At 41.3% G+C, this 17162-nt stretch overlaps 1 protein-coding gene across 1 annotated transcript in view; it reads right to left on the minus strand.

The window, feature by feature from the left end:
* Positions 1–1856: 1856 nt before the first annotated feature.
* GLRB (glycine receptor beta) overlaps positions 1857–17162 on the minus strand; it is a 186209-nt gene continuing 170903 nt past the window's right edge. Inside the window, exons 9-10 of the mRNA XM_075347605.1 lie at positions 6871–7163; positions 1857–2775 (exon numbers count right to left, since the gene is read on the minus strand). Coding sequence (XP_075203720.1) covers positions 2479–2775; positions 6871–7163 — 590 coding nt within the window. The 3' untranslated portion in view covers positions 1857–2478. The remainder of the gene's footprint in view (positions 2776–6870; positions 7164–17162) is intronic.

Consider the following 17162-nt stretch of genomic DNA (forward strand, 5'->3'; position numbering starts at 1 on the left):
TATTTTAACTGTGGGACATTAATATTTTTTAGTTTGATCGCTCATGCACTTCTATACTTGTATGAAGCCTGTCTGTGTCTCAATGACACAGTTTGTTAGACCCTGCACATAGCAGGATGTAACAGGCTACTCTGGGGTCATCAGATAACCTCAGGGTACCATCGCAATGATTGGCACCTGTGATTACGATTGCGGGGGCCAATCTTGCCAAAGGGGGTATTTTAACTCCCTTTAAACCACTTAGATACCGCTGTTGCGATTGATGGTCATGCTATTTAGGGGGTTAATCCGCCCTGATTGGTTACAAAACCAGTCAGGGCCAATGCCCGCGGGGGTCAGCTAACATACACAGCTGTCACTGGTGTAATTTTAACCCTGGCGGGGCACTTTACACTTATTCCTTACCACCATTTGAAAACAGCAGTAAGTAATAAGGCCGCTTAACGGCCACTGCTCTAATGCACACTGGCGGTTGTTGAGGGGTTGTTGAAGAACCCTGAATCTGGTAAAAGTAGTTCTAACAATAAAACAAACACAAAACGTGCATACTAGTGGCATTTTTACATTACTGTGCATTGTTTATCTTTTGAAGCAGTTTTGCGGCACTTTTTCAGGCGGCTTTTAGGTAGATTCCACCTGAGCAAGTGTGCAAATATCATTGGTGACTTCTCCCCCCTCCCACAAAGTGTTTATTGCAGACCTTTGATCGGAGAGTGCCTAATTTGGAGCAACTTCCATCAATAGCAGCTTTAAGGCTAAGAACGCACTTTGCGTTCACCTACTTGCAGTTCTAAACGCACGTTTTGGGCTTAATTGATTTGACCAAAGTTGCCTTTTTGAGAACTTTAGCGCTGAAAACGCATGCGTATTTACTGCGATTTAGATGCGTTTTCAGCGCTTTTTACATGCTTTTTCACCTGCGTTTTAACAGATGCGTTTTGAGCATCAAGACACTGCTAAATAAAGTTTAAACAGTCAAACAAAATGAAAAAAAAAAGAGAAAAAAAAGGATCAAATCTATATTAATGGGAAACTTAATGAAAATAGATATACGGTATTTCATAAAATTATAGCGGTAATATACATTTTATCGCTAAAATAGCAATAAATGCATATTTTTCTTACATTTGTTGGATTATGTGTGTGTAAAGGGACATATCAAATCATTATTTTGATGTCCAAAAAGCATGCGTTTTGGAAGTCCAAAACGCATGTTTTCTGCACATAAAAAGCAGGTAAAACGCAGGAATTTGAAGGAATCTTGGTTTTTGCCATTTCTCATTGACTTCAATGTTAGCAAAACGCACCCAAAATGGCAAAAACAATTGACATGCTGCTTCTTTGAACGCATGGTTTTTGCCACAAAATATGCAAATTAAAAGCAGCGTTTAGAAACGCAAAGTGCGGTCTGAAAATCACCATTTTCCATTGACTTTGCTGGAAAATCAAAACGCATGCCTTTTCGCATGAAAAAGGTGCTTCTCAAAACGGACCTAAAAAGCAGCAGAAACGCAGGTGGAAACGCAAAGTGCGTTCTTAGCCTAAAAGACGTGTCATGCACCTTTTCCTTTTAGGCTTAATTTGAAATATGAAGCAAACAAAAAAAAAAAAATACTCAAAGGACAAACATGTGAACAGCAGGTCATTTATCAATAAAAAGGAAATAGGAGGATCCTTTCAATCCTGTTTTGTGAGTGCCGCCACTAGAAAATGGATTAAAAAAAAAACAGAACAAAACAAAACGCTCTGTGTGAACTTACCCTTTGATATAAAGTGACTCAAGCAAATGTCAATGGTGAACCCATGTGCACGGCCCCAGTGTTGTGTGTGGTATAATACAGATCAGCTGAGACACATTTCATTTCCAGTTTTAATAGATATTTTTCTTTATTTTTTTTTTTACACATTAACTTTTAGCTCACGCAAAGGATACAGCGCAGATTCTTAAATAGATTATTTTACAAAAAATAGTCTTTGATCATTTATCTTACACCTTGACAGAAGCCTTATAATCTGTTTCATTATGAAGTCAGTATATTTATATGATATGAAGAACTGTACACTTTGTCTGGACAGTGCAATCCAAACGCATATAATTTTTCTTTATAAAGAATAAGGATTGATCTTTACATACTACATATACGGATCTATTTTTTGGATGAGGCTTAACGTGCACAAATCTCTTTTGAAAGCATCTCATAACTTTTCATGTTAAAACAGTAGAGGTAGGGGAGGGGGTTATGTATGCGTTACTCATAACTGTGTTTATAGCAGAAACCTTACACTTATATACATCATTTTAAGCACAGACATTGCAGTGTCATGCTTCCATTTAAAAAAGCCAATTTCATTACAATCGCATGGCATCTACAATGAAAGATTTTGCTTTGCAAATGTAGACAAGATCACAGGTTGGCTTTAAAGAGTGTGGGAGTAATGGCGACTTGTTTAGTGAACTTAAAGTGAGAATTTGAGTCATCATAAATATACTAGCCAATATATGACATTAAAGAACAAGAAGCAGAAGGGAAACAGTGCCCTTGAGTAAAGGTCAATCCGTTTGGCTTCGGATGGAATGATTGGCTTGGCAGGAGGCGGCTTTTTGTTGTTCTTCGCTTGAGATTTTCCCAGACCGTTGTTGACTTCAATTGGTTTTCCATAACAATCATAATTGGACAATTCAAAATCTCTGGGCAAGCTTCCAACAATGCTGAAGTCATTGGACCTCAAATCGGATTTAGACGTGCAGACTTTCTTGCATCTTGTTTCTGCAACCTAGGAATAATAAACAGCAAGCTAAATTATTGATGTAAGAATGTTTGAAAGAAACATCAAATAACGTACACCGGAAAGAAAGACAGAGTTTTCTAAGATGCCTCAGCAGCAAGACGACATTCAGACTGTGACAGCTGGGAATCATGAGAAGAGAAACAATCTGCATAAATCTCTGTGTCACTGATAGTATGGCTAATAATCAATCATATAAGGGAAACCCTTCTTCACAAAGCCACCAATGGAAGGATACAAAAAAATCCATAGTAACTGGACATCCTAAAATATGTGAGGAATAAAAATCTAGTAAATATCAAAAACATAAAATTACTTCTTACCAGAATTTAGACGATGTACACATGTATGGCATATCCACAAGATATAGGGGTCAACTTTGGGAGCCACATGTATCTCCAAAATGGGCTTCCCAAACCCACTCACTCTACTCAAGCTGCTGAAAATGGAGAGATACCACATCTAAAAGCCAACTCAGCAATTGTCAAAACTCCTGTAGGGCTGTGTTCACACAGGGCTTTTTTGGTACTTTTTTAGCTGCAGATTTGCCTTGGTTTTACGCAAATCCATGCTAATAAAAAGCTGCTTTTTACAGTCCCAGCAAAGTCTATGAGATTTCTGAAATCTCATGCACACACACACACAAACACATCAGTTTTTTTTCCTGACTGTTTTGTCAAATACCTGCATTTCATTTTTGGTCAGGTTTTTAAAGAATGCGCATGTCAATTCTTTGCTGCAGATTTGCTGCATTTTTTTCATTGATACAACCCACTTTGTAGAAAAAAAGCAGCAAATCTGCAGCAAAGAATTGACAGAAACTCACCAAAAACGCAGATGACTCAAAGGAGATTTCCTGCCACAAGATCAGGTTTTGGTCAGGAAAAAAAACTTCTAAAAAAAGCCCTGTGTGAACATAGCCTTACAGTACATTAAAGACAGGCGTTCATCAGAAGCCACCTCTCAATTCACAGCAACTGCAGCAAGAAGGACTGCGAAGGATGTAGGTTAATTTCACCCTCTAGTTTAGATTAAATGTAATAGGTAAAGTTAACCTCTTCCTGATATTCTGTATTTTTCAGACTTTAAGACCCACCTGGGTTCTAGAGGAGAAAAATAGAAATAAAAATTTCAAGCAAAAAAAATGTGGTCACGATGTCATGATGCCCTGTTATGGGGGGAGGTGGGGGTGTGCTGCTGCCATGTTTCTGTGGGTAATGTCCCCAATTCTGTACTAATGTCCCCCATCCTGTGACCCTTCAAGGTATATGTGTCCCCCATCCTGGTGTATATGTCATCCATCATAGTATATATATTCCCCATTCTTGTCCCATCCTGGTTTATATGATCCCATCCTGATATATATGGCCCTCATCCTCGGCCCATCTTGGAATATATGATTCCCATCCTGGTACATATGTCCCCATCTTGGTATATATGATCCCAACCCTACTATGCGAGTATATGTTGATCATCCTGGGACCTTTCTGGTATACATATCTCTCATCCTAATTTATATGATCCCCATGCTGGAAGACATGTCCCCATCATAAGCTCATCCTGGTGTATATGCCGTTCATCACACCGCACACAAATAAAAAATTAACAATTATAATCACCATCCCTCTGTTCCCCTGAAGCACGGAGTCCTCTTATGATGCTGGCTAGTGACTACAGTGTATAAGGGGAGCAAGTGCATCATATCACTGCCTTGCACCCCATTTACACTCGGAAGTTAGCTACCGGAATATTCACTGCTCCTCACGCCCGGGATTGTGGGCTTGAGGAGCAGTGAATATTTATTTTCTTTAATAGCAGACACATGTAATCGCATAGCTGCTGCAGGAAGCCGGCGGCTGGGTGAACACGTCTGCCCACTATTAAAAATAATGAATATTTATTGCTCCCCACACCCATAATCCTGCCCATCTGTTGGCACAGGCTGCATGCCGAGAGGAGGGCGGGATTATTTGTGTGGGAGCAGTAAATATTAATTTTCTTCATTAGCAGGCACACTGTTAGCCACAGCGCTGGCTCATGCCTCCTGTGACCTGCTACTCCGCCGCCACCCCCCCAACTTTCGTCCAACATTTTGAGAAAAATAATGCGTCTTATAGTCCGAAATGGCCTTTCTTCCACAAAGTAGATCATTTATTGTTTTACTCAAAATAGAAGTATAAAACTGTTAATTTTTGCGGGAAAAGTTGTAGTTTTGAACAATATCACTCACTTTTCCATATAATAAAATGATAATATAGTTTTTAGGGTTTTGCTTTTAAACACGCTCTACTGTATGAAAAATTTACCTGCCAACAGAAAGTCTGTATGATTACAACGATACCAAATTCACATATGGTAGGTGTTTTGCTTTTTTAAATACAGGACTCTGCTGTGAAAGAATTGTTTGGTTTGTGGTGCCATTTTCTGAGACGCAATATTTCTCTCCCCTCCTTTGATGGAGATTTATGAGGGTTAGCCTTTTGGCTTGGTGAGATGTAGATTTTGTTTTTGTTTTAATAGCATACTTTGAGTTAGACTAGCTAAAATATGTGAAGATAATTCATTAGGAGGACACTAAACAAAAAAATATTTCTGGTAATTACAGAGGAATGTTATTATTTTTTGCTTGACTTTTATCCTTAGAAAAACTTAAAGATACACTATATAAAATATGACAATTATACTATGTGTAATAAAAAGTATTCAACAAGTTTGAATTTGTAAAATAAGCTGAAATATTCAGTATCAAGAATATGAAGAACTAAACCAAGCTACATTATACTTTATAAGGCACATTAACATTTGGTGCAATGATGATTTTATATTAACATTTGGAGACTATATTTTTTTTGTCCCATCTGAGAATAACATAAAAGCAGGGGAAGGAACCTCACACCCAGGACTGAGTCACTTACTGGGCTCCTTGCTGTAGTTTTGATAAAAATCACATGTCGCCTGCAGCCTGCTTGTTCTCTCAGTAATTAGCTGTTCCTATGTAGTCTTTATTATTCATGAGCTCTGGCTTATCTCCACCTCACCCTCACACTTAATTTTACATCCAAAAAGATGTCAATCAATGGGGGGGGGGGGCTTCATTTGATACCAATAAGAGAACTGGTAGAGCCTAACCAGATAGCATAGTGATTTATCAAAATCTGTGTAAGTGCCATATTGTTATTATTATTATTATTATTATTATTATTATTATTATTATTATTATTATTATTATCATTCTTTCAGTTGGACAGCCTATCTAACTCATGGGGTAGGGCTCTATCCCCCACTATATAAGGCAATCAATGTCCTTCATATTATTATAGTACTGCCCGTAATAAACTGTTTGGTATATTTAATATACAAGGTGGACATAAAATAACATAAAGGTGTTTGGAGCCGTGTGCAGACTGACCCAGTGGACAGAATTGGCTGAAAATTGGTATGCATGCTATTCAAGGCATGGGGATACAGAAGGCATCTTCAAAAATAAAACAAGATTACTGAGTGTTCATCTAGGGCGACGACCGGTAAGCAGAGAAGTTGTGGAGGACATTACCACTGCCGTCGTGGAACAGGGCATGAACAACCCTGCCAGGAACAGCAGTGCTCGCAGGGTTTCCAGGCAATTGGGGCTCCCGTACAGCACAGTGTGGAATGTTCTTCGTGCGCTGGCTGAACAATCAGTAACCCTCTGTTGCCTCAAAATGTGTCATCATCAAACAAAAATTAAAATGCCTTCCATTTCCCCATGTCTTGAATAGCATACATACCAATTTGCAGCCAATTCTGTCCACTGGGTCAGTCTGCACATGGCTCTAAACACCTTAGGTTATTTTATGGCCACCTTGTATATATCCTCATACTCTATAGCAGCATCTTGCTTTTAATGTATCTGATATTATATGTAATTTTTACTTCATAAAATTATGTTTGGGCTAGAATATCCTCTTGTTTTAGGCTCTTCTTTTCATGCCTATATTTTGAAGAGTAAGTGACGTGTGGAATCTGGGTCTTAGTCCCCATTTTATGCTGCCCTCAGACTGGGAAACAACCCTGGTGACGGATTTTCTTTAAGATGATACATACTTGCAATGTGCTGATATGAACTGGTGTCCCGGTCCCATTCACTGTATTCTTTTTCGCAGCATTGGGTCCTTTTCCTTCTGCTTGCTCAGCCTTGGCAATTTTGGCTTTCTCTGCCTCGATCCTTGTTGGACTGTTCAGGAAGATCTGGACCACAGCATATTCAACAAGCGAGGCAAAGCCAAAAAGAAGACAAGCAATAAGCCACACGTCAATGGCTTTCACATAGGACACCTTTGGCAGTTCTTGTGCCAGCGTGGTACACTCGGACGCCAAGCTCAGAACTGAAAATATCCCTGGAAAGGAAAATACAGCACATATTAATTATTTTCAGTTGTGTATATAGCCATGACATTTCCTGTACTGCAGTATAAAGAACCAATAATCTCAAACTTATTTTCTCTTTCACACAGACACTAGGGCCCATTTCACATAAATCCAATTGACCTAATTGCAAAAAAAAAAGTTTAATCAGCTAAAACCTGTCAGGCAGATAGGTTAGAACAAAAAGATTAACATTATAGTCACACGAATGAGAATACAACCATGGAAAGGTGTGTGTGTGTGTGTGTGTGTGTGTGTGTGTATATATATACACACATATATACAGCACAGACCAAAAGTTTGGAAACACCGTCTCATTCAAAGAGTTTTCTTTATTTTCACGACTCTGAAAATTGTAGATTCGCATTGAAGGCATCAAAACTATGAATTAACACATGTGGAATGAAAAATTTAACAAAAAAAGTGTGAAACAACTGAAAATATGTCTTATATTCCAGGTCCTCATGTGAGCCAGTTTCTTTGTAGCGTTTGATGGTTTTTGCCACTGCACTTGGGGACACTTTCAAAGTTTTCCCAATTTTTCGGACTGACTGACCTTCATTTCTTAAAGTAATGATGGCCACTCGTTTTTTCTTTACTTAGAATTTGTATTATGGCAAGAAAAAAGCAGCTAACAGTCTATTCAGTAGGACTATCAGCTGTGTATCCACCAGACTTCTGCACAACACAACTGATGATCCCAACCCCATTTATAAGGCAAGAAATAGCACTTATTAAACCTGACCCCTGTGAAGTGAAAACCATGTGGCTACTTTGAAGAACCTAGAATATAAAACACATTTTCAGTTGTTTCACACTTTTTTGTTAAGTATTTCATTCCACATGTGTTAATTCATAGTTTTGATGCCTTCAATGTGAATCTACAATTTTCAGAGTCATTAAAATAAAAAAAAACTCTTTGAATGAAAAGGTGTGTCCAAACTTTTGGTCTATACATATACACACACACACACACACACACACACACACACACACACACACACACATCTGTGTATATATGTATTGGTTGTTGCTGCTAGTGTCAGTATCCGCACCGTCCCTTCCTATACACGGCTACTGCTACCCTTTTTTCAGTGTTCTAAATCTTTATTGCAAACTTTAGTAAGATGTTTGTGAAAAGGAATAACACAATTCATGTTGTGATGTAAAACTAAGAATTGGTGATGACAAAATAAAAACAAAAAGAAAAACAAAAACAAAAAAAACAAAACAGTGGCACTCAAATGCTAAAGCATGCAAACCATGAATGTAAGAATATAGACATGCATTATTTAGCATACAAAGATGGCCATTCCTATATCTGCTAAACCAATTCAAGAAAAACACCCCAATAAAATAGTAAACTTTATTATCAAATTACAATAATTACAGTGCAAATTAAAAACAGACTGCTGACTTCCGGATCCGGTCCTGGCTGAGGTGGTGGTGTAGAAGAGAAGCTCCTGCTACCCCCCGGAGAAATCGTCAGATAGAAGCCCCCCCGAACGAGTGACCACGGTGAAAGTGAGGAAGCAGGGAACCGGAAGAGAGCGGCAATGGAACGGTACCTGCTGCGCAGCGCTGGAGGTGGAGAGGGATCCTGGAGGAGCGGCGACTCTGCGTGCCGGAGTGGAGTGGAGGAAAACAGCATGGTGCCGACGAGCATGATGGAGGAGGAGCCAGAAACAAAGGCAGGAGATGAAGCTAAGCGGTGCCAGAGACAGAGAGAGGAAGCGGTCGTGAGTGGGGAAACAGAGGAAAGTGAAAATGGAGAGAAGTGGCAGGAGGGGACAGAAGAGGACGGTCAGCAATGGGAGGAGGAGAGGGACTTGGAGGAAGAAGAAAGAGGGAAGGAGGAGGGCGGCAATGAAGGGGTGCATGGAGAAACAGGAGGGTGGAAAGAGAATATGGAGCTGCAGCACAGGGGAAATGGATCTGGACAATCTCAACAAAAGATAAATGCTGGTTTTATTACCCCTAATAAAGGCTGCAAGGAGCACCCAGGCACAGTAGTGTCACAAAATTACAAGCAGCTAGAAGGAGGCAGAGGATCAGTGCAGGTGAGGAGAACTAGAAAGACAGCACCACCTGCAGGACAACACAAGCAACCACAAGAATTTAATGTAGATTATAAAAAACTGGCAGAAGAAGTGACATCCCATCTGTCCAAAGAAATCAAAACAGCCATTGAAACCGCTATACAGACATCATTAGCGGCTATGCAAAAGGAAATAAATGATCAGGCAACCAGATTGACAGAAACAGAGCAGAGAATATGCGAGTCAGAGGAAGCAATACTGACCATGCAAGAGCAAATAGCAACCTTAATGAAGTCCAATGACCACCTGAGGGACAAGGCGGAAGATCTAGAAAACAGGTCGAGACGCAACAACTTACGCATAGTGGGGCTGCCAGAATCGGTATCAATGGGGCAGTTGGACAACATCTGTGAGCTGGGGCTACCACAGGCCCTAGGCATAAAGGCGAAATTTAGGGTGGAAAGGGCCCACAGAGTGGGTCCACTGAGGCAAAAGGAGGCAAATAAAGCTGAAGGACAAAATTCAAATAACAAATTTTCACCAAGAGCCAGACAGGTGATAGTCAAGTACCTCGATTATAAACACAAAGAGGAAATTCTGAAGGCTTTTAGAGATCGGAAGTGACCACTACAATACCAAGGCAATAGACTGCTAATCTTTGGAGACTATTCTGCCGATGTCTCCAAAAGGAGAAAGGAGTTCAGTAAAATCTGCACATTTTTGTACAACAAAAAGATAAAATGCCAGTTGCTGTACCCAGCTATATTGAAGGTTAGAAATCCCAATGGCTCATTTGCATATTATAAAGACTATAAGGAAGCTGAAAACATCCTCATTTCAGAACAAAATAAGAGTCGGATGGAAAGACAAGAGAGAGGACCTAGTGGAGGAGACACCGGTGGAAGAAGCTGGGGAGAGATGCAGGACAATCCAAGGGGCGAACATCAGAGGAGGCCAGAGGTGACAGGTGTCGGAGTCCAGTTCAGCGGCACAGCCCCAGGACAGGCCACGGGGACAAGCACTCTGAGAAGACACAAGGCTTTTGACTTTTGAGCTGATCTGTTCTGGTGTTCCTGGTGTGTTTTTTTTTTCTCTACTTCTCTTCCTTGTTTTCTCTCAGGAATAACCGTCGGAACAGGCCCAGTGGATCTGATTTACTCGGAGTGAGGGTCCCTCAATATCAGGACTAAATCGGATGCTTGGCTATCAGTAAGGTTCTAGCATATCTAAAGTTTGTGACATATTGTACTAAGTCTGGTATAATGCTCAAGGTTGTTTCATGTTATTCAGGGGACAGATTAGAATATATACTGTATGGGGGGGGACCAGGGAGCTCAATGTTTTGGCTAGGAAAAGGGGAAGTCACCAACATGGCGGTAAGCGCCGAAAAGTCTTGACAGGGAAGACATGTTCTATTGTTATATGTTTTTTGTTTTTGCTATGCTGTTCTATGTTACATTCACAAAAGGGAGGAAGGGAATGTCATTCTAATGGAATTATGCGTGAATGTAGGATAGGTCGTCTCGTTTCCCCCAATGGTGGGGCTCTAATGGGTGGACATGGCAAGACCAGGTTATTTAGGCAATCATGGTACAATTAATAACATAGAACGTTAAAGGTTTAAGATCACCCAACAAAAGGGCGATGATACTAAGACACCTGAAGCGGTTAAAAACAGATATTGCCCTACTGCAAGAAACACACTTGGGGAGGGAGGACTTTTTCCGCATGAAGAAACACTGGGTGGGCTCAGTTTATGGGGCAGCAGCGCAAGGCAGGAAAGTGGGCACCATGATTTTAATAAATAAGCAACTAAGTAATGAAGTAGTGGCACATGAGGAGGATGATCAGGGGAGGTGGCAGCACTTAACAATTATTAGTCCAGCTGGCAGACTCAGTATCTATAATGTGTATGCATTGAACTCGCAACAGACCGCGTTCCATGACAATATAAAGACCATCATATTATCTGATGAGGAGCCCAACATCATAGTGGCGGGAGACTTCAACACAGTCCCAGACTCGGCTGAAGACAGAGGGAGGAGGGAGGGGGAGACTGGTGCAGGGGACAGGAGTTCAGTCAACAGGGATGTAACATTGGAGGATGTAGGTCTGAAAGATATTTGGAGACTAACTCATCCGCACGACAGAGAGTTCACACACTTCTCCCATCCGTATGATAGATGGTCACGCATAGATCAGATATGGATGTCTCGGGATCTTGTGAATGGAGTACAAAAGTGTATGATTGAAAACATGGTGATCTCTGACCATAGCCCGGTGAGAGTGGACATCAGAGAAAAGTTTAGGAGAGGGTCAGACATTATTTGGCGATTCCCGTCGTTCTTCCTCAGAGAAGATAATTTTCATAAGATACTAAAAGAGTGGTGGGAGGAATTCGCAGAGGATAACAAGGAACATAGGGTGACCCCAGTTCTATACTGGGAAACGGCAAAAGCGGTCCTGCGGGGACGCTTGGTGGGGTATGCGGCAATGATTAAAAGGAAGACCAACGAGAATTACAACTATCACAGCGAGTTAGTGCGGATAGCGTATTCAAAGTACTTGGCAGATAGGTCTAGCACGCTAAAAGACAAATGGTTGGAGGCAAAGGAGGCTTTGATGAGTGGGCCAAAAAAAAAGGAACAATTATACTGGTCACACAAGGAAGCCGATCTTCATAGATTCGGAAACAAGGCGGGAAGGATGCTGGCAAATCTGGCAAGAGGTAGTAGAAAAGTAACGGTGATCTCTAAACTGAAAACAAAGGAGGGAGAGGTAACCACAGACCCTAAGGTTATTAACAAGTTGCTGGGGGACTACTATAGAAAGTTATACGGGACAGGAAATAATCACACACCTAATGAGGAAGAATGGTTAAGACAAGCCCAAATGCCTAGTTTGACGGAGGAAGACAGGTGAGCCTTAAATGAAGACATAACAGTGGAGGAGGTGACAAGAGCAATCAGGAAGCTCAACGTCAATAAGGCACCAGGACCCGACGGTTTTAATAGCGAATTTTATAAGGTGTTGAAGGAGCAGATCTCACCGGATCTAACTGCAGTTTTTAACGCAATCCTGGGAGGAGCAGAAATTCCTAGAAATGACAACATAGCGTATATCAAATTACTCCCTAAGGGAACCAAAGATCTGGATGACCCCCTCCAGTTACAGACCCATATCGCTTATCAATCAAGATCTGAAACTAATGTCTAAAATCATGGCTGACAGACTGGCCATTATTTTACCCAGGATAATATCAGACCAACAGGTAGGGTTTATCAACCGGAGAAATGCAGTAACTAACATTAGAAAGACGGATCCTAGTGGTAGACGCAGTTAGATTGGGGCGCACGGAGGGAGGGGCAAGACCTGCTCTAGTCACACTAGATGCTGAGAAAGCATTCGACAATGTCAATTGGAGATGGCTGGACAAGGTGATGGAGGCCACAGGGATTGAAGGCAGAATGAGACTCTACATCAGGGGCTTTTACACCAATTCGGGAGCTAGGGTCCATACCCCAGGCTTCCTGTCGGATGTGTTCCCCCTGATGAGGGGGACGAGACAGGGTTGCCCGTTATCACCCCTGTTATTTAATTTGGCAATTGAGCCACTATCAGGAGTACTACAAGGACAAAACAGTTTCAAAGGGATTAGGATAAGAGAAACAGAAATAAAAACAGCACTTTTTGCTGATGATGTGATATTGTATATGGGGGATCCTAACGCGGATTTGCCACAGACTCTTGCCATGATTGAAAAATTTGGTTCACTCTCAGGCTTTAAGTTAAACAAAAAAAAGTGTGAGATCTTGTTTTTAAGGGGATATCAAGGGATAACAGGTAGAAGCTCGAGAGATGGTTGTCTATGTGGGATACCTATAGCACAGACATCAATCAAGTACTTGGCAGTGCATATAGGAAGATCGGTGGAAGCAATTTATAAATTGAACTATGACCCGCTGATTAAAAAAATCATAACCCAACTAAGGGGGTGGAGGGGTCTGCCCTTACCACTTCTGGCAAGATGCCACCTAGTAAAAATGATGAGCTTTCCTAGGTTGTTGTATCCCTTCCAGACGATTCCGCTATTGTTGAAGCTAAAAGATGTCAACAGACTCAACTTAGCGTATGCAGATTTTGTATGGAGGGGGAAGAAACCTAGAATAAAGCTACGTACGCTGATGAAGTCAGTGGAGGAGGGAGGACTCAGTTTCCCAGATGTTAGGGGTTACAACCTTGTGTGCATTATGAGACATGTGATTGATTGGCTAAGAGGAACAAGTAGACACTCAGATTATGGTTTGGAAAATAAGTACGCAGCACCATGGGATCTGACGTCTATTCTCCACTTCTCATTGTCTGGTGTTGAAGGCCATATAAAAAATTCAATGATATTTCGGGATACCATGTTGACCTGGAAACTGGTAAGAAGTAAGTTGGGACTTGCGTGGAAGGTGTCTAAATATTTAAATCCCTGGGCAGCCCCAAGCTTCCCCCAGGGGCGAGATAACAAGCTATTTATTAGTTGGAAAGAGAAGGGTATCCAGAGAATAAAGGATGTTATGAATGTGGAAGAGAGAAGGTGGATGACAGGTCGGGAAGTGCTCGACAAATACGATCTCAATAACTTTCATATCATTCAGTACGAACAATTGAAGTATGGAGTGATTGGGGATCTTTGGGAGGTTGGAAGAGAATTGAACAAAAGCCTGATTGATGAGCTCCTGGAATGTGATGCAACTAATGTAAATGTCTCCCAATTTTATCGAACATTTAGGGGAGTGCTCATATCTCGGGAGGATAGTCGTACCCTTACAGCGTGGGGAAAACAACTGAAAGGACAAGAAGTGACAGGAAGCATACTGAAGGGATGGGTTCAAATGTGAAAGCATGTCATCAACAAGGGATGGAGAGACACTCAGTTCAGGATATTACATAGGGCCGTTGAGGGCTATAACATTCCGGTGAAGAGAGGCGCGGAGTCCCAAATGTCAAAAAGAGAAAACGGACATGTTACATGGGTTATGGGAATGTAAGGTCATTCAAAAGTTCTGGAATCAAGTCAGAATCAACATGGGGAATATTTTGTAAATTAGAGGTAATGGTGTGGATTTTCGATGTCTTTGAAGGAGGAGTTAGAGGGGGGCCAAGTATTCAGGACAAAAGGACATTTGCAATCATTCATGACCTAGCCATGATAGCTAAACGGTGCATCTTAAGACATTGGATAAGTAGGGAAGCTCCATCTACAAAGGAGGTTATCGACGACTTACACAACCTTCTGAGATTGGAGAAACTAGAGGCGGAAAGGGATAAGGACAAGAAGACAGACAAATTCTTTGGGAGGTGGACAAACTTTATAGAAATGCATTTCATGCGGGGAGAAATAAATACTTTGGTGGCACCTTTCATGCAAACTGAGTGGTAACTTCTGAATGAAATCCAGGATAGCTTGGGGATATTGAGGTTCACCTAGTGGAGACCCAGGAGGTAGGGGGAGATGGGACGTTAAGGAAGATTTAAGATACGACATCGGCACTCAAAATACTAAAGAATGACAAAGGGTTTCAAGGTTTTGTGTTACAAGTGTTTTAGGTAGAATCTTTTGCTCTAATTTACTATACATCATTTTCAACTGAAGAACTTTAGGGACTCACAAGCTGGAATATTACTCTTTTCTATGTCATAACTTGTCAGTTGAATGAACCCATTTTGTAATCATAATTATTTTGTAACGGTTTTATATAATTGGAAAATCAATAAAAAAAGGTTTGGAAAAAAAAAAAAAACAGACTGTTTGCTTGCTATAGTCACAGGGGGGTCCCGGGAAAAAATTCCCTAGTATCTCCCTGCCTGGCCGCGGAGGTTGGCACCCTACTAATACTACGCAGTGGCGCCCCCGCTCAACGGGGACTGGCCCTTTAAGACCCTACACTGACACCTTATTGGTGCAGCTATCCTGTGTCTGGACCTTACAAAATACACAGTGATGTCATCACACAGAAAGATACTGAGGGGTAAATCTCATTAGCTTTTACAAAGGATGGGAATATCCCTCTCGGTCACGTATCTTTAGATACATCTCCTTCAATTATCCTAAGGTTGATTCCAAAGCGTATGCTATAATGACTTACTCGTCACCTATGTGAGTCAAGGCAGATCAATCTTCATTGTTATGCAGACACAATAAACTCAAAATATGTCCAGTAGATAATAGCAGCCAATTGGCCAATACTTAGCCACATATGGTAGCTTATCGCCCGACGCGTTTCTCCCCCAGGAACAAAGTTGATCGGAGTATCAGAGTTGATTGGGGCATCAAAAACTAGGCTTATTGGTACTTTTGACGACCAAAACAGAAAAGTGATGGGTATTCTAAGAAAGCACTGGGGGATTCTACGCAGTGACCCGGACATTGGTGATTCTATTACAGATGTACCATCAGTGACATTTAGGAGGGGTCGTACTGTCAGGGACCATGTTGTCCATAGTCTATATACCTCCACCCAGAGAGCAGGAACATGGTTGGACCAGAGGGAGATGGGCACCTTTAGGTGCGGAAAGTGTACATTTTGCAAATTTATTTCTCCATCTAAGGAATTTGCAAGTGTAAGCACAGGTAGGATCTATAAGAATAGGAGTTTTGCTAACTGTAGGATGGAGGGTGTCATATATTTTTACACATGTGTCTGCCCACTAAATTATGTGGGTAAGACCAAAAGGCAATTGAGGATAAGAATAAGTGAACATCTGGGAGATGTTAGGAATAAAAGGGATACTCCCATTGCCCGCCATGTGAATGGTCAACATGGAGGGGATGTGGGAGTTCTCTCTTTTAAAGTTATTGAGACCATCCCGGGTACCAGTGAGACGGGGGGGACTGGGATAAAAGGATTATACTAAAAGAGACCCGGTGGATTTTCTGGCTACAAACAATAAATCCAAAGGGTCTGAACGAGCAGCTTAGTTTTGCTAGTTTCATTTGAAATAAGTTTAGAAATGGGCTCATAGTCTCAGCAAAACACATAATAGACATCCCAAGGGGATGGTTGTGTTCTGTGCTATTTTTTTTAAAAAAAAAATTAAGGTAGCTATAATTCTGATTATGAAGATATTCTGAAGATATGGAGTTAGGGCCAATGAGATGAGGTGTAGGCTAAATATAGATCTTAGTCAGTAGACCTCCTAATGTAACTAGTGGTTTTTCTATGCAGATTGCCCCATAATTACACCCTCCCCTTTAGGGTTAATAAACCCGGCTGCTGTGTGAAGGGTGGATGTGGAGCATTCTGTGGGTTGTAACATATATCTTGTTTACACCCCCCCCCCCCATCCGCTCCCTCACTCCTCCCTGCATCTATGACATGTGCACTGTACACTGAGTTATTTAATATTTTATAGAAAATTAAAACTGGACGCCGGACATAGGGTTCCACAAGCACTGAAGAGTCTGTAGTGTACTTATGTTCCCGATATAATTAAAACTAATGGGATCGGATACTGTGGGGAAATATGAGAATGAGGCTTAGAACACCCTGTGTTACTGGGTGTATTAGAGCCCCCATACCGGAAGTGACGTAGCGCTGGTTTCCAAACAAGGAAGTATGTGAGGCTATGATATACGTCCCTTCCTGAACTGAATCTGGGGCGGGGGAATACCTGGCTCGCCCAGACTTGGTATGTATCAGCTGATCGCAGCTACCGGAAGTGAGGTAGCGCTAATGTGGTATAGGGGATTTAAGCCATGTGGATGTAACCCGGATATGTGTCACCTGCTACTGTTTTGGTGTCCGTCCTGCATGTCATTGCACATCCTTGCAGCTGAGTGAGTATATTATATGTTATGGGAGCTTTTGAAGGGGGATCGCAGTATTTATATGTATATCGCAATTTTTGATAGTACCTCATTGGAGGACTGACTGCCTGGGT

This window comes from Anomaloglossus baeobatrachus, chromosome 1 (genome assembly GCF_048569485.1).
Source record: "Anomaloglossus baeobatrachus isolate aAnoBae1 chromosome 1, aAnoBae1.hap1, whole genome shotgun sequence".
In the NCBI taxonomy this organism is placed as follows: Eukaryota; Metazoa; Chordata; class Amphibia; order Anura; family Aromobatidae; genus Anomaloglossus; species Anomaloglossus baeobatrachus.